The 25,484-nt window shown below is 47.1% G+C and overlaps 1 protein-coding gene across 1 annotated transcript in view; it reads left to right on the top strand.

The window, feature by feature from the left end:
- The window catches only part of GYS2 (glycogen synthase 2), a 59,719-nt gene that overhangs the window by 12,780 nt on the left and 21,455 nt on the right, over positions 1–25,484 (top strand). Inside the window, exons 3-7 of the mRNA XM_064155931.1 lie at positions 219–400; positions 4,140–4,331; positions 5,944–6,129; positions 19,507–19,651; positions 24,584–24,701. Coding sequence (XP_064012001.1) covers positions 219–400; positions 4,140–4,331; positions 5,944–6,129; positions 19,507–19,651; positions 24,584–24,701 — 823 coding nt within the window. The remainder of the gene's footprint in view (positions 1–218; positions 401–4,139; positions 4,332–5,943; positions 6,130–19,506; positions 19,652–24,583; positions 24,702–25,484) is intronic.

Raw genomic sequence — 25,484 nt, 5'->3', positions numbered from 1 at the left:
CAAATGCAGTCATCCAGGAGTAAGTAAAACAGTCTGCTTTCAGTGCATACTCCTCAACTGAGCCAGGAAGCTCTGATCCTTTCCGGAGCCTGAGCTTGTATTGATTTGATAGAACCTGAATGTCTGAAGTGATTTACCTACAGACTTATCTGTCCTAGGGGTGTTTATTCCAGAGTTCTGTGGCCTGTGCTCCTACCTTTTGTGCTCTTCTTTTGCAGTGGGAGGCATTTACACGGTGATCCAGACAAAAGCCAAAACTACAGCAGATGAATGGGGTGAAAACTATTTCCTGATTGGTCCCTACTTTGAGCATAATGTGAAGACTCAGGTGGAAGTATGCGAGCCTCCAATCCCTGCAGTTAAGAAGGCAATGGACACCATGCAAAGCCAAGGATGTCAGGTAAATCAGATGTGTTACTGCTTCCCAGGGTGACAAAGGTGACGCTGAGGAGATTACAGTTTTGGTTAATGCTCTTGCTAGTGTGATTCCACTTGACACAGCAAACCTGGTCAATGTCACAAGGGGAAAGGCTCAGCAGCCGCTGTTGGAGCAGCAGAGTCAATTCATTAAAGGTTATTTTCGAGGAAGAACTGCTTTATCCAATTACAGGTTTTAACACTCATTTATCTGCAAGTCTGCTTAATTGGATTAATGACTTATTTATCTAGTCTCTAAATACAGTGAGATTTTAGTAGATATAATATGACCTTACTTTGAATGAACTCTTACATTTGATGTGTTTGTGACAGAGAGAGAAGGGTGTTCCACTAGCTCACAAATCTGCTGATGTAACTTCACGTTGAATTGAGAACCAGCAAGGGACAAAACACAGGGACAAAAGATCTGCTTGCTCAGATCGGTGCAACCAGCTGTCTCTTTTCTGGGAAGAGAGGATAACTCGCAGCACAAGGAGTGAATTCATCCATTTCCTAGAAAACTTTAAACCAGTGTTGTCTGTGTCAAACCTGATAGACTTGTCATTGGCTCAGTTTCTCCATCAAATAAAGGTGATCTGTTGAAAGGAGTAGACTCTGCTGTGTCAGTAGACAAACCTACTAAGCTCTAAGCAGTTGCAGCCTTGAGGACAATTGATTACTAGGAAATAGGTGGAAGGGAACACAGGCTAAATCTGACCTTCTTCCTGGAAAGTTCTCATCAGAGATATAGAACTCACCCTCACTCATTCAGCACCAAGTCCCTCAGAGGTGCTAATCTGCAGAAGAAAGAATTGTCTGCTTATAATCTGTGCTGAATAGATGTGAAAAGCATTGGGAGGCAGCAGCAAGGAAGCATTTGTACCAATTTGTGTTACTGAGGGGCAAGATACACTTTAGTGTAGAAATTCATAAAGTTCTTGGACTGTCATCTGCTGTGGCACTGGCAATGTGTTATCTTCCTTTATAGCAGCAGTTCTGCTGTCATTAGGATCTAATGTCCTGCTGCGTGTCGTGTAGAAGTGCACTGCTGGATGTTCTGTGTGGCACAGCTTGGGAAGGTGTTGGGGAAACTAACCTCATATGATGTTTGTGCTATTCAAGCTGAGGGTCATGCTAAAAGGTCCAATCTGACTGCTGGTTTGTATTTCTGATCAGATTTTCACATGTGACTGATAAAGTTTTCCACGTTGCTTACAAAGAGATGTCTCTGCAAGTCATGTAGCATGCCCTTGCTTGGAAAACAGCTATAAGAAGAGTGGTGGGGCAGACTAATTGCAGTGCTGTATACATGTACTTCATGCTGTTCCAGCAATATATTCCATTTCATCAGCCTAGCATTGTGCTGCTGGAGCATTCATACACAGCAACAGCACTGGGTACTGGGTACATGAAGTCTAGCTTTGATCTTCAATAATGATGCTCCACTGCCCAGGAGCTGTGCTGATCCTATTAGCTTTTATGTCTGGGTCTTGCTTGTGCGTCACAATGTTCCCTTTAAACCAGGGGACCTAGGAATGCTGTCTCAAGTAAGAAGTGTTTCTTGCCACAACCTGACTTCATATTTAGGTGAAGTCTGGGTTCACACAATCTCCCTGCTTTTTAGCTTCCTTCTCCTGAGTAAGAAACCTGGATAGCCTGAAATAAGCAGGCAAGGATGTATGTCTCTTTCACAGACATGCACACAGAGCCCCACAGAATGCATTAGGGTTGAAAGGAACCTCAAAGGTCATCTTGTCCAACTCCCCTGCAGTCAGCAGGGACACCTCCAACTCCATAAAGTTTGATCCTGAATGTCTCCAGGGATGGGGCACCCACCACATCTCTGGGCAACCTGTTCCAGTGTCTCAAAGCACTCATTTTAAAGAAATACCTCTGGATGTCTAACATAAGTCTTGGGTTTAACACTGGGCACTTCAGTTGTCACCTAAGACACTCCACAGATGGGATGCCCAGAACTACTGTTGCACAGCACTGGCCACCTTGGAAGAGTCACACAGTTCCAGCTGACCATGTCAGCTTCCCACACATTGAAGTGAAAAAACAACACCACAAAACCAACCAAACAAAAAGTAACAGGCACAACAATATTCTCATGGGAGAAGAGGGCAAGAGGCATCTTAATATTCTGAATCACCAGACCACTCACAGCAGAGAAAGACACAAATTAAAACTTCCCTGAAATTCAGACTTGGATTTAATCCTCTGACTGCAGACACAAACTTGAATTCATCAAGCCTTCTGAAGGGCTTGGCTAGAGTTCAGGAAAGGCAGGTTAGCCTCAGTGCTCAGGGAAGCCTGTTCTGCACACACCTGTCTTTGGTACATTATGCAGACAGGTCTAAGGGCTTTCATGTCATTGTTTTCAAGACTTGACCTCTCTTCAGCCTGTTCTAGTGCCAAGGCTGGATTCAAATCCTGAGGTTCCCAGGGGCTGGTGAATGAAAAGCAATTGAACAGTCACAGAAAGCTTGCTCTGTGTAGGGTGTAAACTGCCCTAGCTTGCCTACAGTACCTTGCTCTCTCTGGTTAAGGGATCTCTCTCTGCTGCTGTAGCCATGTTGATGGTAGTGGGGTAACATGAAATAATCTGTGCAGACTGGGACAATCTGTAGTGTTGGCCCAGCTGTGTTCTGTTCCCTTATGCCACTTCAGCCAACTCTCTCGTTTGAGCAGCTAAGTTACACCAGTGAAGTTCTGAATACTTGTAGAGATGTTCGTTATACTGTTGCACATGAAGCACTAAAGCTCTATTTTTAGGCTGATATGGGTTTAGGTATTATTACACCTTCTGGTTGATCCTTCCACTCTGCCAAATCAGAATGTTAGGGGTTGGAAGTGCCCACCAAAGATCATCCAGTCTAATGCCCCTGCCAGGCAGGATCACTGAGAGCAGGTCACACAGGAACACATCCAGGTGGGTTTGGAATGTCTCCAGAGAAGGAGACTCCACAACCTCTCTGGGCAGCCTACTCTAGGGCTCTGCCACCCACACAATGAAAAAGTTTCTCCTTATGTTCCTGAAGAACCTCCTCTGCTCCAGCTTGCAGAAATTGCCCCTTGTCTTGTCATTGGACATCCTTGAGCAGAGCCTGGCTCTGTCCTCCTGACACTGCCCTGCACATCTTGATAAACATGACTGAAGTCACCCCTCGGGCTGCTCTGCTCCAAGCTAGAGAGCCCAACCTCCCTCAGCCTTTCCTCTCCTCGTAGCAGAGGTGTTCCAGTCTCCTGATCATCTTTGTGGCCCTACTCTGGATCCTTTCCATCAGGTCCATGTCCTTCCTGTGTTGGAGGCCTCGGAGCTGGACACAGCACTGTAGATGCAGAGCAAAGGGGCCTGGATTGATACCTAGGATTGCCCTACCTATGTGCAGGACCTTGCTCTTTGCCTTATTGAACTTGCTGAGTTTCTCCTCAGCCCACTTCTCCAGCCTGTTCAGCTCCCTCTGGATGGCATCACATCCTTCAGAATTATCAACTGTGCTAGACAGCACTCAAAATGTTCCTAAAGATTGCAGTTTCTTTTTACCTCTGCCTTTGGTGCAGGATTACTCCACACATTTTGCAAGGGAAATGACCAGTCCTATGTCTATAGGGCTATGATCACAGGATGCTCATGTCAAACACTTAGTGTCTGATGGATTTAAACAGTTATGCTACCTTCACTTTGGTATTTTCTGCTTTCTTTTTCTTTCCCACAGGTCTTTTTTGGAAGATGGTTGATAGAGGGCAGCCCATATGTCTTACTGTTTGATATAGGATCAGCAGCTTGGAATCTGGACAGGTGGAAAGGTGAATTTTGGGATGTCAGCAACATAGGGATCCCTTTTCATGACCGTGAAGCCAACGATGCTGTGATTTTTGGATCACTTACAGCCTGGTTTTTAAAAGAGGTACAGATTTTCAATCTAGAAATTTGATTTACATTGGGTATAAACCTTCTTATACACACAGTTTTCCAATTAGAGATTAGGAGCAACATCCCAAAGCTTTTTCCCTGCTGACAAGGCTGAGGTCTAAAAATTTCTGCAGAATTATCTGTGCATCATAGGTGCTCCTATGAGTTTCAATAGCAGAAGAGTGGCAGAGCTTCCCAACAATCTAGGATGGATACTGTTCTGAGGCAATAGTGAGACTCATACAACTCTTAGGCTAAGGATGAGAACTGGTAGGAATCAAGACACATGACCATTGAAAATGTTATACTGGTGGATGTGGGAGGCCTGTGGATGTGCTCTATCTGGACTTCAGCAAGGCCTTTGACACTGTCCCCCACAGCAAACTGCTGGCTAAGCTGTCAGCCCATGGCTTGGATGGCAACACTCTGTGCTGGGTTAGGAACTGGCTGGAGGGCTGAGCCCAGAGAGTGGTGGTGAATGGTGCCACATCCAGCTGGCAGCTGTCACTAGTGGTGTCCCTCAGGGATCCGTGCTGGGCCCCATCCTCTTTAACATCTTCCTAGATGATCTGGATGAGGGCATGGAGTCAGTCATCAGCAAGTGTGCAGATGACACCAAGCTGGGGGCAGATGTGGCTGGGTTGGAGGGCAGAAGGGCTCTGCAGCGGGACCTTGACCGCCTGGACAGATGGGCAGAGTCCAAGGGGATGGCTTCAATAGCTCCAAGTGCAGGGTGCTGCACTTTGGCCACAACAACCCCATGCAGAGATACAGGCTGGGGTCGGAGTGGCTGAGAGCAGCCAGACAGAGAGGGATCTGGGGGTGCTGATTGATACCCACCTGAACATGAGCCAGCAGTGTGCCCAGGTGGCCAAGAGAGCCAGTGGCATCCTGGCCTGCATCAGGAATGGTGTGGCCAGCAGGAGCAGGGAGGTCATTCTGCCCCTGTACTCTGCACTGGTTAGATCACACCTTGAGTGCTGTGTTCAGTTCTGGGCCCCCCAGTTTAGGAGGGACATTGAGATGCTTGAGCGTGTCCAGAGAAGGGCGACGAGGCTGGGGAGAGGCCTTGAGCACAGCCCTACGAGGAGAGGCTGAGGGAGCTGGGATTGGTTAGCCTGGAGAAGAGGAGGCTCAGGGGAGACCTTATTGCTGTCTGCAACTACCTGAGGGGAGGTTGTGGCCAGGAGGAGGTTGCTCTCTTCTCTCAGGTGGCCAGCACCAGAATGATAGGACACAGCCTCAGGCTGCACCAGGGGAAATTTAGGCTGGAGGTGAGGAGAAAGTTCTTCACTGAGAGAGTCATTGGACACTGGAATGGGCTGCCCGGGGAGGTGGTGGAGTTGCCATCCCTGGAGCTGTTCAAGGCAGGATTGGACGTGGCACTTGGTGCCATGGTCTGGCCTTGAGCTCTGTGGTAAAGGGTTGGACTTGATGATCTGTGAGGTCTCTTCCAACCCTGATAATACTGTGATACTGTGATACTGCTTGGTCATGTGAAAGCAAGCAAGCAGGCAGGAGGCAGCACAAGAAACAGAGCTTTCTGGGGCTGGGATGGTTGGCAAGATAATGTCTATTTCATGTGTGTTCTTTCTGATTGTTTTCAGCTTTCCTGTCAGTTTGAGGACAAGCCCAACATAATTGCCCACTTCCATGAGTGGCAGGCAGGAGTGGGCTTAATACTGTCTCGGTCTCGGAAACTTCCTGTCGCCACCATTTTTACTACCCATGCCACTCTGCTTGGGAGATACTTATGTGCAGCCAGTATAGATTTTTACAACAATCTTGACCAGGTGAGAGATGTTTTTTCTCATTCCTTCTTGTTTTTTTAAAGCTAATCAGCTCCCAGGTTCTCTTCTGTGTACTGGGCCACATTATGTATTGGGGGCAGATGTGACTGAGTTGGAAGGCAGAAGGGCTCTGCAGTGGGACCTTGACCGCCTGGACAGATGGACAGAGTCCAATGGGATGGGGTTCAATAGCTCCAAGTGCAGGGTGCTGCACTTTGGCTACAACAACCCCATGCAGAGATACAGGCTGGGGTCGGAGTGGCTGGAGAGCAGCCAGACAGAGAGGGATCTGGGGATGCTGATTGATACCCACCTGAACATGAGCCAGCAGTGTGCCCAGGTGGCCAAGAGAGCCAGTGGCATCCTGGCCTGCATCAGGAATGGTGTGGCCAGCAGGAGCAGGGAGGTCATTCTGCCCCTGTACTCTGCACTGGTTAGACCACACCTTGAGTACTGTGTTCAGTTCTGGGCCCCCCAGTTTAGGAGGGACATTGAGATGCTTGAGCGTGTCCAGAGAAGGGCGACGAGGCTGGGGAGAGGCCTTGAGCACAGCCCTACGAGGAGAGGCTGAGGGAGCTGGGATTGGTTAGCCTGGAGAAGAGGAGGCTCAGGGGTGACCTTATTGCTGTCTACAACTACCTGAGGGGTGGTTGTGGCCAGGAAGAGGTTGCTCTCTTCTCTCAGGTGGCCAGCACCAGAGCAAGAGGACACAGCCTCAGGCTGTGCCAGGGGAGATTTAGGCTGGAGGTGAGGAGAAAGTTCTTCCCTGAGAGAGTCATTGGACACTGGAATGGGCTGCCCGGGGAGGTGGTGGAGTCGCCGTCCCTGGAGCTGTTCAAGGCAGGACTGGACGTGGCACTTGGTGCCATGGCCTGGCCTTGAGCTCTGTGGTAAAGGGTTGGACTTGATGATCTGTGAGGTCTCTTCCAACCCTGATGATACTGTGATACTGTGTATTTTCCATCTTGTGTGATCACATATGATTGACCCACAGCTGACTAAAAGGTTGTCAGTTCCAGAGAACAAGAAATTTCATATGATTCTATGATTCTATTGTAACATCATGCTGTCTTACACAGGAATGTGTGCCTTTATGTCATGTGACAGATCTTAAAGCTCAGTGGAATCTAGAATTAGTTGCAGTGCCTTCAGTGAGCTTTCTTGAACCACGTTCACACTGCAGAGCCACTAATATTGCAGCAGTATGGGATTGCCAACAGAGATTCTTAACCTTCCTTTCAATGGCTTGGGGTGCTTCTCAACAGCAAGGGGAGAGTTAGAGACCCAGACATCACTGCAAGCCAAGTGTCTTTAAGAATCTTCCTCTTTGTGTTCAGGAAAGGCATCCATTGCTTGAGCTGATTGCTCTGGTTTGGGAGTTACTGCTAGTAGCAAGAGTAACCAGTGAATGTAAAACCTATTCAACTGTAGTCATCTGACACTTCAGATGCAACCTCCTGGTACTCTTTCTTAATGAAAGTCAGTACAGAAAACAGCCAATAGCCCTCTTCTTGCTGAAATTACCCTGGAACTCCATTGAAAGTTTCTTGTTTTTTTTTCCTTTCCCCATCCTACTTCTTGCAAGCCTAATAAGTCCTTTTACTTTTAAGCTTTTCAGGTTAGATTTAATCATAAGTGGCAGGTGTAGGAAGTATTTTGTGAGTTCAAGAGACTTGCATTGGTATCTTGGAGTTTTGGTAACCTCCCTAGTGGATTTGGGTTTCACTGTCCCCTTTCCCCTCAAAGCATAACACAAACAAATGCTTCAGGCACCCAGATGTCTTCAGCACTGCCTTGTGCAATCTGGGATTTCTAATATGGTTACAGACAGACTGAGACAAAGAAGTTTTTGCTTTCCAGCACTTATTGGTGGTAAAGGTAGTCAAAAGGCTAAACCAACTGCTTTATTCACTGTCCATGTGTTTCCTTGGCTAAAATCAGTGAAGCAAATTACTCAGCTGATAATTGTCAGCTGGATGTTTGAAGCATGATGCACTGCAGAACAGTGTCTTCCAAAGACTAGGCCTAAGCAGTAGTGTGCTGCTGGCCTTATTCAGAAGCACAGAACAGATTCCCAGATGGGAGTGATGGAGCTGTAGTATGTGCTGTGCCAGGTAACACAGGAGGATGGCTGCAGTGCAAAAAAGAAAGGATATGGCCTAATTGTGCCTAGAGACAATCAGGCATGTGCAGATCATGCAGAGAAAAGAGGAAACCTCATGTTCTCTTTTCTAATCCCCAGCACAGTCCACAGAATGCTGACTAGAACACCTCTGAGGCCAAGGGCTTTTCTGCAGTGTTGAAGGATTTAACAAAGGGACCCACAGACAAAACCATGACATGATTGTTTGATGACTGATGAAAGATCAGTCCTGGCATCTTCACAGTCTCTCTTTTCACAGTGCCCAGGGCATTTATGACCAAAGTGTTGTTCTTCACTTAGGTATTTTCTGTTAGCCCTGACACTGTAATGCTCTCTGGACTCCACTGTGCCTCTGCCCTGACTCCTCTGCACACATGTATGTGTGTCCACACAGCGTGGCACTCTTCCACTTCCCTGTTAAACCATCCTTGTAGATAAGCAGGACCAGAAGATATGAGATGAGTTGAAAGATTTCTTTTAAAAATACATAGGGTCACAGAGAGTTTCTTTCTTTCTCTGGATTCCACAGCAGAAAACAGCACTTCAATTCACCTTCCTAGCAACAGCTCAATAGGTGCCAATTGGCACAAGTACAGAAGGGACAAATGTATTCTCTGAAGTAAGCTTTAGACCACAGAAGACTTTGTCCTGTGTCCCAAACTGTTTGAAGTGAACATCAATATCAATGATCAGGCAAAGTGATGCACACTCCATGGTGGCTGATATTTTCTCTAGCATTCCTATGAACAAAGGGCACCATCCCCTGTCAGGTGGCAAAACTGGAGAAGAAGGCTCCAAATGGTCCTCTGATAGTCCTCACAAGCACTGGACCTGTGCAAACTTGACCTGGAGCCTGACTTGTTTTGTAGGCAAAAGGTAAGAGTGATTTAGTGAAGGGCTCTCACACTGTGATGATTCTTTATGGACTCCCTACATCACATAGAGGTCTGAACTGTAGGCTACCAAAACTCTTTCTTTTGTGGGCTGAGGGCACATGTCAGCCTGTAAGCTATAAAAGGACCTTTTCTGGGAACTGAAAAATCTAACCAACCTAGTAGATTAGAGCTGTAGGTTGCTGCAAGATAGAAGGGTGCACTTTAGATGTAAAATTGTAATGTTGCCTGACTCCTGACCTCTTCCTAAGCCATCTGCACTTTGTCTCTGAGGCAAGGTCCTGGCACTTACACAGCATTACTCTATGAAGTTATACAATTCTTATAGCCTTACAGTCTTAACTCAGTTCACCTGGACTGGGAGATATTTAATTGCCTCTACTCCAGTGGAAACCTGGATGTTAAACCCTTAACAGTGTGCACAGGAGCATGGTGAACACTGGAATTAACACTGTTGTTTATTATAGGCTGTTGAGGACACAACAGATGGGCTATGCCTGAGCTAAGGAAGTTCAATGCAGTGTATGTTTGAGTTCCTAAAACTTGGAGGTGCTGCTGCATGAGAAGCTAGACATGAGCCAGCAATGGGCACTTGCAGCCCAGAAGGGCAATGGCAGCCTGGGCTGCATCAAAAGAAGTGTGACCAGAGATGGAGAGAGCTGATTATGCCTCTCTGCTGTGCTCTGCTGAGACCTCACCTGTGGACCCCAGGGAGGACATAGACCTGATGGATGAGGTCCAGAGGAGGGCCACCAAGATGATCAGAGTGCTGGAGCACCTCTGCTATGGGGACAGGCTGCCAGAACCTGGGCTGTTCAGCTGGGAGAAGAGAAGGCTCTGGGGGGACCTCATAGCTACATTTTGGTATCTGAAGGGGCCCTACTTGAAGCCTGGAGAGGGACTGTTTAGAAGGATTTGGAGTGATAGGACAAGAGGCAATGGTTTGAAACTGGAGCAGGGTAGATTTGGGCTGGATATCAGGAAGAAGTTTGTTACAATGAGAATGGTGAAATACTGGAACAGGAACCAAGGATGTGGTTGATGTCTTGACCCTGGAGACATTCAAGATCATAGTTGCTGTCTACAACTACCTGAAGGGTGGTTGTGGCCAGGAGGAGGTGGCTCTCTTCTCTCAGGTGGCCAGCACCAGAACGAGAGGACACAGCCTCAGGCTGGAGGTGAGGAGAAAGTTCTTCACTGAGAGAGTCATTGGACACTGGAATGGGCTGCCCGGGGAGGTGGTGGAGTCGCCGTCCCTGGAGCTGTTCAAGGCAGGACTGGACGTGGCACTTGGTGCCATGGTCTGGCCTTGGGCTCTGTGGTAAAGGGTTGGACTTGATGATCTGTGAGGTCTCTTCCAACCCTGATAATACTGTGATACTGTGATCAGACTCAATGTGACCTATTTGGACGTGTCATTGCTGACATGGGAGGTTAGACAAGATGACATTTGAAGGTCCCTTCCAACCCAGTGCAATCTGTGAATCTATGAGTGAACAGCTGCATCAGAGCTTGATAATCCTGTCTACTGGCATGAACTCTTCTAAAGTCACTGCTTTCTGATTTCAGTAACAAGCAGAGTATGTGATGAGCTTCATTTCTAACAGATTATTATCTCAGATAGTATCTCTGCTCAAGAATCATAGAATTCACAATATCACAGAATCAAGCAGGTTGGAAGAGACCTCCAAGATTATCCAGTCCAACCTAGCACCCAGCCCTATCCAATCAACTAGACCATGGCACTAAGTGCCTCAGCCAGGCTTTGCTTGAACACCTCCAGGGACAGCAACTCCACCACCTCCCTGGGCAGCCCATTCCAATGCCAATCACTCTCTCTGCCAACAACTTCCTCCTAACATCCAGCCTATACTTTCCCTGGCACAACTTGAGACTGTGTCCCCTTGTTCTGTTGCTGGTTGTCTGGGAGAAGAGACCAACCCCACCTGGCTACAGCCTCCCTTCAGGTAGTTGTAGACAGCAATGAGGTCTGCCCTGAGCCTCCTCTTCTCCAGGCTGCACACCCCCAGCTCCCTCAGCCTCTCCTCATAGGGTTTGTGTTCCAGGCCCCTCACCAGCTTTGTCGCCCTTCTCTGGGCACCTTCCAGCTCCTCAACATCTCTCTTGAATTGAGGGTGAAGTTTTGTGGATCTGACTAGTCCAGTTGGCAAGGCTTTTTTGCCCCCTGTGTCCACTGTGGCTTTTACATTGGTGAGAGTAAGGTTATGTTTGTTGCTAAAGTAAACCAAACCAAAATAGCTAGTCCAGAAGGCAGGAGCTTCTGTGAAAATTTCTGAGCCTGTGGTGCCTTTTCCTCTTTAGGAGGAACTAAGTTCTCAGATAGAGACTTAATACTTTGCTTTCCCCATTGTTTAAGGGAACTGCCTTGTTTAGGCTTTTTTTGTTGGTTGGAGTTGGGTTTTTTTGGTCTCATTTCACCCTTCTAGGGCTTGAAATAAATCAAAACCTTTGATAAATTGTCAGAGGCACTGATGATGCAGGCTAGTTCATAGGTGAATAGACAGCTCTATTGGGAACTGCCCTTTTGGCAAGTGATCTAACCTGGAATTGCATCTGGAAGGTGACCATCTGAAATGGTTTTGTGGACCACTGGCCTGGCGTGATGGAGAAGTTTGCAGGCTTCAGCCTCTGATGCTTCTTATTAAAACAATCACTTTGAATGATAATGGGAAAAGTGCTCTAAGGAGGAGAAGAAGGAAAACATTGGTCTCATTCTTCACTGCCTTTTTTTCCTTACATAAGGTTGCCATGCCAATGCATAACACTTTAATTTAGACCTACCAACATTGTAAATTTGGCTCATACAAGTACAGCTGAATCTAGTTTGCAAAGAGGTGGAGAATTCTGTCCCAAGAAGTCTAAAAGAAAAATACAAAAAAAAAAAAACCCAATCCCAAAGAAAATGAATTATCAAGAGCCTTAGTGCTGACAAGACAGGAGCAGCAGCTCTCATCATCTCAGTCAGTACAGTCCCCTCACAGCTGTTACTGAGCTCACTGTTATGCAAAGCTGATCCGCTTTGTTAGTAGAGCAGCTCATGGAAATCTGATTTAAAGCAGGAAGGGCAAATTTCATTCTTTTTTATCATGGCAGAGGTATACCAGAATGAAAGTGCTATTTGCACAAGGTAACAATGGATGGGAGTTACATTTGGTGTAAACTGGATTTGAAAAAGAATAATCCTTATGTAATTCAGACAATGGCAGTGAGGCTATGCTAGGAGTAAAGATCTTTCCATTCTACCTTTTGGTAGATAAGACATTTTAACTTCAGGCCTGTCTCTGCTCCTGATAGCACTGCTGAATCAGCTTGTGAACCTGAGTCTGAAGACCAAAAGAGATCATTTCATTCTCTGCCTAAAATCCTCAGCTGGAAATTCATGCATCAGACCTATACACACACACAGTATCACACACAGTATCATCAGGGTTGGAAGAGACCTCACAGATCATCAAGTCCAACCCTTTACCACAGAGCTCAAGGCCAGACCATGGCACCAAGTGCCACGTCCAGTCCTGCCTTGAACAGCTCCAGGGACGGCGACTCCACCACCTCCCCGGGCAGCCCATTCCAGTGTCCAATGACTCTCTCAGGGAAGAACTTTCTCCTCACCTCCAGCCTAAATCTCCCCTGGCGCAGCCTGAGGCTGTGTCCTCTTGTTCTGGTGCTGGCCACCTGAGAGAAGAGAGCAACCTCCTCCTGGCCACAACCTCCCCTCAGGTAGTTGTAGACAGCAATAAGGTCTCCCCTGAGCCTCCTCTTCTCCAGGCTAACCAATCCCAGCTCCCTCAGCCTCTCCTCGTAGGGCTGTGCTCAAGGCCTCTCCCCAGCCTCGTCGCCCTTCTCTGGACACGCTCAAGCATCTCAATGTCCCTTCTAAACTGGGGGGCCCAGAACTGAACACAGTACCCAAGGTGTGTTCTAACCAGTGCAGAGTACAGGGGCAGAATGACCTCCCTGCTCCTGCTGACCACACCATTCCTGATGCAGGCCAGGATGCCATTGGCTCTCTTGGCCACCTGGGCACACTGCTGGCTCATGTTCAGGTGGTTATCAATCAGCACCCCCAGATCCCTCTCTGTCTGGGTGCTCTCCAGCCACTCTGACCCCAGCCTGTATCTCTGCATGGGGTTGTTGTGGCCAAAGTGCAGCACCCTGCACCTTTTATCTGAGATACAAACAGCTTACAGAAACATTACCCGCTCCTGAAGTAAGGTTCAAGTGGTGAGGGGATTCTGTATTATTTATGCAAAGGTGTCACAAAGTTGCTCCTTATAAAAACTATTCTAGTTTGAGCTTGTGGTTTAATTTCCACTGCCTTTTATCATGCTTTTTTTCCCTTTCTGCTTCATGAAAGCATAGAACAGTATTGGCATCAGGCAGGAGCAAATAATTTCTCCTTCAGAGAAGTGTTTCCATAGCTAGTATATCTTGCCTCCTTTTCTGCTCTCAAATCATTCCTCTTGTGCTTTTTCAAGTCCTTTGTAATTTGTCTTTATCGTTTTGAAGTAAGACTGTCTGTTTTGGACTTGTTACTTCAGTGAGCATTCACTGTTTCCAGAAGAAGCAGAAGACCTGTATCCTACAACTGCTTCATATCCTCCTCTTAGGCGTTCACAGACTGCCTTAACCGTCTTACGATGTCACACTGAGAGGCTCAGTGATTACCTACTGCATCCCCTAACATACTACCTTTTAAAGACAGGAATGAAATGTTACAATTATCACATGGATCCATAGGAAGAACAGAAATGAGCTGAAATTTTTCCTCCAAATTGCATTGCAGCAGATGTAAGCTTTACTCCGAAGCATTGGGGTTGTTTGGCCTGGAGAAGAGGAGGCTTGGGGTGACCTCATTGCTGTCTACAACTACCTGAAGGGACATTGTAGCCAGGTGGGGTTGGCCTCTCTCCCAGGCAACCAGCAACAGAACAAGGGGACACAGTCTCAAGTTGTGCTGGGGTAGGTCTAGGCTGGATGTTAGGAGGAAGTTGTTGGCAGAGAGAGTGATTGGCATTGGAATGGGCTGCCCAGGGAGGTGGTGGAGTCACCATCCCTGGAGGTGTTCAAGAAAAGCCTGGATGAGGCACTTAGTGCCATGGTCTGGTTGACTGGCTAGGGCTGGGTGCTAGGTTGGACTGGATGATCTTGGAGGTCTCTTCCAACCTGCTTGATTCTATGATTCAGCCTGTGGAGCATCTTCTTGTTTTGCTTTGAAATTATAGTGGCCTTCTAAGGGAGGCAATTTCCCCTCTTTGCCATCATGTACATTCCTAATAATCTGCTTGGTCTATAACAGTCAGTGTAGAAAGGGGGAAATCCTCACTGGGGGAAACAATAGAAATACAGGGAAGTTATTACTCCCTGAAAGTCACAATAGAAATATAGGGAAGTTATTACTCCCTAAAAGTCACAATGGAAATGTAGGGAAGTTATTACTCCCTAACAGTCACAATAGAAATGTAGGGAAGTTATTACTCCCTAACAGTCACAATAGAAATGTAGGGAAGTTATTACTCTCTAACAGTCACAATAGAAATGTAGGGAAGTTATTGCTCCCTAACAGTCACAACAGAAATGTAGGGAAGTTATTGCTCCCCAACAGTCACAATAGAAATGTAGGGAAGTTATTGCTCCCCAACAGTCACAATAGAAATGTAGGGAAGTTATTGCTCCCTAACAGTCACAACAGAAATGTAGGGAAGTTATTACTCCCTAACAGTCACAATAGAAATACAGGGAAGTTATTGCTCCCCAACAGTCACAATAGAAATGTAGGGAAGTTATTGCTCCCTAACAGTCACAACAGAAATGTAGGGAAGTTATTACTCCCTAACAGTCACAATAGAAATACAGGGAAGTTATTGCTCCCCAACAGTCACAATAGAAATGTAGGGAAGTTATTGCTCCCTAACAGTCACAATAGAAATGTAGGGAAGTTATTGCTCCCCAACAGTCACAATAGAAATGTAGGGAAGTTATTACTCCCTAACAGTCACAATAGAAATACAGGGAAGTTATTGCTCCCTAACAGTCACAATAGAAATGCAGGGAAGTTATTGCTCCCCAACAGTCACAATAGAAATGTAGGGAAGTTATTGCTCCCTAACAGTCACAATAGAAATGTAGGGAAGTTACTGCTCCCTAACAGTCACAATAGAAATGTAGGGAAGTTATTACTCCCTAACAGTCACAATAGAAATACAGGGAAGTTATTACTCCCTAAAAGTCACTGAAGAAGTTCAGTTGCTTCCTCAGTGACTTACAAAGACTAAACACTTGATCAACCCTTAGACTCCATGGGTTAGACTCAACAATCTTAAGGGTGTTTCCCAACCTAAATGATCCTATAAACATCTATAGTCCCTCAGAGGTGTTTCTTCTCTTCATGCAGCTTTCAGTTGTGCCTTTGTTAGTGTTCCCATCTGCTGAGAACAGCAAACGAACAAGAGGAAGCTTGAGGCACTTCCCAGAGGTTTTGATTTACTCTTGGTGAACATGAATGCCATGGAGCATAGTTCACAGGTGCCTGAGATGGAGCAGGCAAGCCTTCAGACAGAGCTGAGCAGAAACGCTGGTCTGGAGGGTGAAGAGCAAACTCTCTGCGCTGGTGTCCTGATTGATTTCGGCATGTTGGCTCAACACATCACCATGTCCCACCTTGCTCTAATTCTGGAGCTAATACTGTCACAGCAAGCTCAGCTGTCTTGGTGCTGTACTCTGTGGACTAAATTTGTCTCCTGCACTGTCTCATCAATTAAGTTCCATTTAACCTGTCCTTCAACTTGTCTAAGGCTTATTTGCTGAAGTGACCCATCTAGCCTGCTCGTAAGTGCACAGTGAGGTTTCTTACTCCACTCTAAAGGGGAGGTCAAAGGTCAAGGTCTTGCTTTACTTATGGATGAAGGAACCTGCTGAAAAGTCAGAGAAAATGAAATGTGAGAACTCTCTGACCTCAGTTTATACTTGTCAATAGACATGGAATTCTTGAAAAACATTAAACAGCTCTGGCCCAAACACAGCCCTTGAGGGACACCACTTGACACCTGTCTCCATCTGAACATCGAGCCCTTTGGATCCAGTCACTCCTGAGAAAGACTCCAGCCCTCTTCATACACCTCAAACATGCAACAGTCCTCTGAAAGCCACTGACTAAGGAGAGTGGTGGTGAATGGTGCCACATCCAGTTGGCAGCTGTCACTGGTGGTGTTCCCCAAGGATCAGTACTGGGCCCAGTCCTGTTCAATGTCTTTATTGATGATCTGGATGAGGGAATTGAGTCCAGCATCAGTAAGTTTGCAGATGACACCAAGCTAGGAGCAGGTGTGGATCTGTTGGAAGGTAGGAGAGCCCTGCAGAGGGACCTGGACAGGCTGGATGGGTGGGCAGAGGCCAATGGGATGAGATTTAACAAGGCCAAGTGAATCCCAAGCAGCACTACAGGCTGGGGACAGAGTGCCTGGAGAGCAGCCAGGAAGAAAGGGATGTGGAGGTACTGGTATATAGTAGCTGAAGATGAGCCAGCAGTGTGCCCAGGTGGCCAAGAGAGCCAATGGCATCCTGGCCTGCATCAGGAACAGTGTGGCCAGGAAGACAAGGGGGTTGTTCTTCCCCTGTACTCAGCACTGGTCAGGCCACACCTTGGGTACTGTGTCCAGTTCTGGGCCCCTCAGTTCAAGAGAGATGTTGAGGTGCTGGAAGGTGTCCAGAGAAGGGCAACAAAGCTGCTGAGGGGCCTGGAACACAAACCCTATGAGGAGAGGCTGAGGGAGTTGGGGGTGTGCAGCCTGGAGAAGAGGAGGCTCAGGGGTGACCTCATTGCTGTCTACAACTACTTGAAAGGAGGCTGTAGCCAGGTGGGGGTTGGTCTCTTCTCCCAGACAACCAGCAACAGAACAAGGGGACACAGTCTCAGGCTGTGCTGGGGGAGGTCTAGGCTGGATGTTAGGAGGAAGTTGTTGCCAGAGAGAGTGATTGGCATTGGAATGGGCTGCCCAGGGAGGTGGTGGAGTCACCATCCCTGGAGGTGTTCAAGAAAAGCCTGGATGAGGCACTTAGTGCCATGGTCTGGTTGACTGGCTAGGGCTGGGTGCTAGGTTGGACTGGATGATCTTGGAGGTCTCTTCCACCCCGGTTGATTCTATGATTCTATGAACAAAAGAGTTGTAAGCTGTTATCCTGGGTTAGGCTGGATCCCTCACCCAGTAGAATAAACTCACCACAACACGGATTTTTTCTTGGAAAGTCAGGGAAAGATGAAATTGTATTTCTTATAGTTTAACTATAACAGTATAAAGAGAAATAAACTACTAGAGAAAAAAAATGTAATAACCTTAAGGAAGATGGGAACGGGGTCAAGCGGTGGCAAAGCAGCAAAAACAGCAGCAGGGGAAGATAGGAGGCAGGCACAGCTCAAGCAGCAGAAGCCAGCAAGGGGGGGAAAGAACAAGCTGTGCTTCTAGACATAAAGCTCTTGATGCTCCAGTGAAATTGTATTTACTTATCCACTGTTGCCATTTTATGGCCTACCCCTGGAATGTTCACCTCTCCCCTATGTCTGAGCTAGAAAATCAGCTCAAACAGCCACAGATATCCACATGTGTAGATAGACACTTAAAAATAATGAAAAAAAGGGGGGGGGAGTATTTGCTTAAATCTTTTTCCCTGAAGTGGTTCAGATTTGCTGAACTTTCTTAACATATGTTCTATACCAACCTTAAGCAAGTAAATGAAGAAGGAAAAAAAAGTGATCTAAAATAGCTTTACTTCTGGCTAAGCTCTGAAGTACTGAAAGCAAGCAGCCGTGGCAAAGGTTAGCCTGGAAACTCTAACTATAGCAAGTGCTGTTTGCCCAGCCTCTAATAGTGGTTAAATCTATTATGGTCAATGAAGTTGCAGAGTCAAATGCAATCAAAATCAGACTGCACCTAGCATTAGGCAGAGGTAATGACAAAGCTCACTGAGAGTCATTGTTACTCTCCATGGAACTCGGATGCCTCCTTGGTGCCCATGCCGTTGACCTTAGGAGATCAACACTTCTGCTGCCTGAAGTGAAACACCAGGTAAGACTAAGAGGATTGTAATTTAATTGTCATCATTGGCATCCCCTTAGCCTTATTCTTTCTTAGCCTACATTGTAAGATTTTTGCAGTGGGCATCATTAATCAGTGATAATTAGTGGGAACCTTTAAGCATGAGCTCACTCAGTAGGCATTGTGCATTTTCTTCCACCAGGATAATGTAAACTCAGTTTTTAAAAGAGCAGCTGCAAGGCTTAAAGGTGACTTAGAAATGCTTTAGTGGTTGAGATGATCATATCTGACAATTTAGCTTACATCTGCCTCTAGAAATTAATGGGGCTCAAATTGAAGGAAGAGGAGCAGCAAGTAACAGTGACTGAGTTGGGGGAAGCGCATCTGGAGGAGTATCAGAAAGTATCTCATAATCTATTTACTTTGTTCCCTTGGGATCTGTGACTGAATTACCTGTCCATCACAACTCCATTTCCCTCTTACCTAGCCATGACTCCCAACGTTCTGCTCAGTACCCAGGTGTTATCCTCATCCCCATTCCATTTTTATTTCTCAACCCTATATCTTCAGCTACCAGCAACTTTCCTGCCCTCCTAAGTTTTCCTGAAAGCCCAGGCAATATGCAGCATGACTTACTCACAGAATCACAGAATATTAGAGGTTAGAAGGGACCTTGAAAAATCACCTAGTCCACCCCTGCCCCTGCCAGAGCAGGATCACCTAGAGCAGGTCACACAGGAACACATCCAGGTGGGTTTGGAGTATCTCCAGAGAAGGAGACTCCACAACCTCTCTGGGCAGCCTGCTCCAGGGCTCTGCCACCCTCACAGTGAAAGGTTTCTCCTTATGTTCCTGCAGAACCTCCTCTGCTCCAGCTTGCACCCATTGCCCCTTGTCTTATCATTGGATATCCCTGAGCAGAGCCTGGCTCTGTCCTGACACTGGCCTTCACATCTTGATAACCATGAATGAGGTTACCCCTCGGGCTCCTATTCTCTGTATTGCCAGCCAGCAGGCCAAACAGCACAGATCCCTACCTTTCATAGGATCATTTATTTATGGTTTTCTTCCCTTGCAGAGCTGCCATCATCTCATTAACATGCAGGAACTCAGACCTCACTTGCTTCTTCAAACTCTTTAAAATTGATAAAACAGTTCAAAAAACCAGAAAGACAACACCATAATCACCTGATGCATATTCCCTGGGGAAATCAAGCTTAAAAGAGAGACCTTCCTTGTGGTGATGAGCACATCACACAGGTGTCTTTTCTCTTGTTCTATTATTTAACAGTTTGACATTGACAAGGAAGCAGGAGAGAGGCAGATCTACCACCGGTACTGTATGGAACGGGCGTCTGTACACTGTGCCCATGTGTTCACCACAGTCTCACAGATAACAGCTGTAGAAGCAGAGCACATGCTTAAGAGAAATCCTGGTAAGTCTTGAATTGCCTTTGGGGTTTGATGATGATGATTGTTATTATAATATTTCCTCTGAGTACATTTCCTCAGACTGAATGAAAGTAATAGAGACAGGTATGCCAACACAGAGAGCAGTGCTAATGTACATGCAGTATGTCTGCCTGTACTGCAGAGAAGAATCAATTTGCCAAAGAAATACCACTTGAAAAGCATTCCAATAGCACATACAATGCAGAAGAAATCAAGTTCAGCACCACCATCACCTGCAATGCAGAAGTCAAGTTCAGCACCATCATCACCTGCAATGCAGAAGTCAAGTTCAGCACCATCATCACCTGCAATGCAGAAGTCAAGTTCAGCACCATCATTACCTGCAGTGCAGAGGTCAAGTTCAGCACCACCATCACCTGCAATGCAGAGGTCAAGTTCAGCACCATCATTAGCTGCAATGCAGAGGTCAAGTTCAGCAGCATCATCACCTGCAATGCAGAGGTCAAGTTCAGCACCATCATTATCTGCAATGCAGAAGTCAAGTTCAGCACCATCATTAGCTGCAATGCAGAGGTCAAGTTCAGCACCATCATTATCTGCAATGCAGAAGTCAAGTTCAGCACCATCATCACCTGCAATGCAGAAGGCAAGTTCAGCACCACCATCACCTGCAATGCAGAGGTCAAGTTCAGCACCATCATTATCTGCAATGCAGAAGTCAAGTTCAGCACCATCATTAGCTGCAATGCAGAGGTCAAGTTCAGCACCATCATCACCTGCAATGCAGAAGTCAAGTTCAGCACCATCATCACCTGCAATGCAGAAGGCAAGTTCAGCACCACCATCACCTGCAATGCAGAGGTCAAGTTCAGCACCATCATTATCTGCAATGCAGAGGTCAAGTTCAGCACCATCATCACCTGCAGTGCAGAGGTCAAGTTCAGCACCATCATTAGCTGCAATGCAGAAGAAATCAAGTTCAGCACCATTACTAGCTGCAGTCAGTACCATTTCAGGAGCACATCAGTAGAAGTCCATGGATCTTAGGCTTTCTTTGCAAAGACTTAGCTTCAGGAGTTATGTCTATAGCAGGATTTCTAGTGATGGTAGCATACTCAGTTCAAGTGACAAAAGCAGAAGGTGGAACCTTTGTAAACTGGGGCTGTTTAGTCTTCAGAAGAGAAGGCTGAAATGGGATCTTATCAATGTCTGTAAGTATCTGAAGGGTAGATGTCAAGATGAAGGTGCCAGGCTCTTTTTGGTAGTGCCCAGTGATAGGACAAGGAACAGTGGGTACAAGCTGGAACCTCAGTGGGAAGGGGCACTTCTGTATGGTGATGGTGCCAGAGCCCTGGAGCAGGCTGCCTGGAGAGGTTGTGGAGTCTCCTTCTCTGAAGACATTCCAAAGCCACTCAGATGGATTCCTGTGTGATCTACTCCAGATGCTGCTGCTCTGGCAGCGGGGGGTGGACTGGATGTTCTTTGCAGGTACCTGCCAACCCCTGACCTTCTGTGATTCTGTGCTACTTTTCAGCAGCTGTTGCAGTGTGAGATGTGTTGCTTTGCTAGAGATGAGTGCTACATCCTTTTAAAACTTAACAAAAATGTTCATATGCTGTGCTAGTTTATGGCAAATTGGAATATCTTAGTGAGAAAGATGAGATGATAGGCTGTGAGAAGGAAAGAGTGGTGATGTCTACTTCACTCAGAGGCTTGCTGAGATGTATAATAACGAGAACACAAACATAGATAAGACAGAGTGGGAGTGTCAGTGTGTGTGTGTGTGTGTGTCTCTGTCACAGGGGGTGCCCTGGGCTGCTTCTGTGTAACTAATCCTTCTGCTTTCTAGCCCCCTTGCTAATCCTCCAAACTCACCTTGCATGATAAGGTAGAGGGGTGGAAAGAAGGTGGAAGGGTGGTTGGGAGCCCCTCCTGGGGACTCTGATTTCTGGAAGGGTTGTTGTGTTTCTGTATTACTTTTAACTTGTATAGTTCTGTGTAGACTGTAAATATCTGCTTGTATATTGTGCTAAGCTGTAAATATAAAGCTTCATTCCTTAACTTCCAGCTGGCTGACTCTAGTTTGAGTGATTTCATAAGAGTGAGGGGGTGGGTAACTACCAAACCATCACAGTATGCCAGTTGAGAGAGAGTGAAGTTGTGGGGGCTGGTGCAGAAGTCCAGATAGATGACATCCATAGCTCTTCCCTTATGTAGTCACTCCATCTTAAAAGGCCAGGTGAGACTTGCCCTCTGAATATCACACTTTTGAAGCTGGTATTAGCCTTCTCCTCACATCACCTACTCTTAAAAGTCCTATTTGTGTTCTAGGATTTTAGGAGACTGAAGTGAGTCTGAATCCAGTTTAATTTGTGAAGGTAAATCTACAGTCTGCTCACAGGTAGAACATCAGTTCAAGCTGAAGAAAGTTCCATGCACAGAGGTTCAGAGGCCTGGGCCTTTTTTTTGTGTCTATTCCTGTAACTTTGAAGAAAGCAAGTAAATATATTTAATGTTTGGGTTAAAAAATTGTTGACAAGTGTCATGCTTCATATTGACAGGGCTAGAGAAAAATTCAACTGGCACTCTAAAGCCTAGGAGAAAATCAGGAGTGGAAAAATGTTCTAGTGGGATTCAGTACTTCAGTGCTTCTGCAGATGACACCAAGCTAGGTGGGAGCATACATCTGCTTGAGGGTAGGGAGGCTCTACAGAGAGACTTGTATGAGGCTACGTAAGTCCTTGTTCAGAGCAGTTCCTAGGGCTGGGCAGCAGTTTTCTTGTGAGGCTCACCAAGATCCTCCTTTTTTTGGTCACTGGGAGCCAAACCCAGAGTACCTAACAAGTCAAGATTTCCTGGTTGCAAATGTGGTATTTCAAGAGAGATGCAGTAAAATTGTTGGTATTTCATGGTTGCAAGCAAAGGTTATATTTTTACCTATTGCTGCCTAACCTGGAGAGTCTCAAACCACTTTATAAGACTAAGATCTTATAAAGATCTCTTATAAAGAGATCACTTTACCTGGCAGGGAAATAGAAATACTGCTGAAGCAGACTACGTTTCAAAGAATTCATTAGAAGTAGCTGTGGTGTCTGCATGAGAAATGTCAGACAAGAATCCTGGACAGCATATGGAGAACTGATTGTACTTAAGATCATCTTGAGTCTCTTGGTTTGCATTAGGTCAGATACCTAATACTAGACATGAAAACATCTACTTCTGGGGAAAGGGACAGGAATCTCTGAATGTCAGGCATCCTTAACTGAAAGCAATGTTCAAGTCCTGTATCATAGGCAAGCAAGAGATTGTACTCCCACCAGTAGAAGGAGGAATGTGTGTGAGGAGTTAACCCTGTGCATTGGGATCCCAGGAGAGGCTGGTCCCTGCTGTGTGTGAGGAGCTAACCCTGTGCACTGGGATCCCAGGAGAGGCTGGTCCCTGCTGTGTGTGAGGAGCTGACCCTGTGCACTGGGATCCCAGGAGAGGCTGGTCCCTGCTGTGTGTGAGGAGCTGACCCTGTGCACTGGGATCCCAGGAGAGGCTGGTCCCTGCTGTGTGTGAGGAGCTAACCCTATGCACTGGGATCCCAGGAGAGGCTGGTCCCTGCTGTGTGTGAGGAGCTGACCCTGTGCACTGGGATCCCAGGAGAGGCTGGTCCCTGCTGTGTGTGAGGAGCTGACCCTGTGCACTGGGATCCCAGGAGAGGCTGGTCCCTGCTGTGTGTGAGGAGTTAACCCTGTGCACTGGGATCCCAGGAGAGGCTGGTCCCTGCTGTGTGTGAGGAGCTGACCCTGTGCACTGGGATCCCAGGAGAGGCTGGTCCCTGCTGTGTGTGAGGAGCTGACCCTGTGCACTGGGATCCCAGGAGAGGCTGGTCCCTGCTGTGTGTGAGGAGCTAACCCTGTGCACTGGGATCCCAGGAGAGGTTGGTCCCTGCTGTGTGTGAGGAGTTAACCCTGTGCACTGGGATCCCAGGAGAGGCTGGTCCCTGCTGTGTGTGAGGAGCTAACCCTGTGCACTGGGATCCCAGGAGAGGCTGGCTGTATTTTCATGTCAGAACATACCTCTTTGGTGCTATAGAGTGTAGAATACCTTCAGCTTTCAAGAGCTTTCAATCTCTATTGATGAAGCAGACAGCAGTGCAATCAAGAACAAAAAGGTAAAAGGCATATTGCACCCAAACCATGTGCCTCAGTGGAGACATTGCTTGAGGCTTGACAGGACAAAAGGGCAAGGGGACACCTCGCCGGTCATCAGGGTGTATGCTACAAGGTCAAAATGGTACAAAGCCACTTCAATGCTATAGACAGCAGAGTGCCATATGCAATAGACTTCTGGAGTTCACCACTGTGCCAGACAGTGGGTTCCATAAGTGTCCAGAGAAGGGCGACGAGGCTGGGGAGAGGCCTTGAGCACAGCCCTACGAGGAGAGGCTGAGGGAGCTGGGATTGGTTAGCCTGGAGAAGAGGAGGCTCAGGGGAGACCTTATTGCTGTCTACAACTACCTGAGGGGTGGTTGTGGCCAGGAGGAGGTTGCTCTCTTCTCTCAGGTGGCCAGCACCAGAACAAGAGGACACAGCCTCAGGCTGTGCCAGGGGAGATTTAGGCTGGAGGTGAGGAGAAAGTTCTTCCCTGAGAGAGTCATTGGACACTGGAATGGGCTGCCCGGGGAGGTGGTGGAGTCGCCGTCCCTGGAGCTGTTCAAGGCAGGATTGGACGTGGCACTTGGTGCCATGGTCTGGCCTTGAGCTCTGTGGTAAAGGGTTGGACTTGATGATCTGTGAGGTCTCTTCCAACCCTGATGATACTGGGATACTGTGATATGATATGATACTGTGATAATTCCAGTCCATAACCTGTTCAGTTACCCAGAACTGAAAGACACATTGGTTCTTTTCTTAACGATTTCCCTGGCTCTGAAGATGTCTACCTCTGCCTTTTCTCTGCTTTTCCAGATGTTGTCACCCCAAATGGCTTGAACATTAAGAAATTCTCAGCAATGCATGAGTTTCAGAATTTGCACTCCATGTACAAGGCTAGGATCCAGGAGTTCGTCCGAGGTCATTTCTATGGGTATGCTTTTGCTTTTCAAACCTTAGCTGTAGTGGTCCTACAATAGGTAAAGCCAGAACCAAAGCAGCAAGACCAACAAGTACTTCACACAGGAGGTGAAATGTTGCCTGCTTCGTTCAGTTGAGATCTAGACAGGCTAGAGAGTTGGGAAGGGAGAAACTGAATTACATCCAACAAGGACAAGTGTAGAGTCTTCATGTGGAAAGGGACAATCCCACATACCAGTATAGGCTGGGGACTGACCTGCTGGAGAGCAGCTCTGGGGAAAGGGACCTGGTGGGCAGAAGGATGCCCATGAGCCAGCAATGTGCTCTGGTGGCCAAGAAGGCCAGTGGCATCTTGGGATGGATTAGAAGGGCTGTGGTGAGTAGGTTGAGAGAGATTCTCCTGCCCCTCTACTCTGCCCTGGTGAGGCCACATCTGGAATACTGTTTCCAGGTCTGGACCCCTCTGTTCAGAAGGATCTCAGGAAACTACTTGAGAGAGTCCAGTGTAGAGCCACAAAGGTGCTGAAGGCAGAGGAACATCTCCCTGCTGAGGAGAGGCTGAGGGAGCTGGGGCTTTTGAGCTTGGAGAAGAAGAGATTGAGGAGTGACCTCAGTCATGTTTATCAAGATGTGTGGACAGTGTCAGGAGGACAGAGCCAGGCTCTGCTCAGGGATGTCCAATGGCAGGACAAGCTGGAGCAGAGGAGGTTCCACAGGAACATAAGGAGAAACCTTTCTCTGTGAGGGTGGCAGAGCCCTGAAGCAGGCTGCCCAGAGAGGTTGTGGAGTCTCCTTC

Source organism: Pogoniulus pusillus, chromosome 15, assembly GCF_015220805.1.
Source record: "Pogoniulus pusillus isolate bPogPus1 chromosome 15, bPogPus1.pri, whole genome shotgun sequence".
NCBI classification, from domain to species: domain Eukaryota; kingdom Metazoa; phylum Chordata; class Aves; order Piciformes; family Lybiidae; genus Pogoniulus; species Pogoniulus pusillus.
Note: the sequence above shows the minus strand (reverse complement) of the source record. Positions and strands in the feature narration are given on the sequence as shown.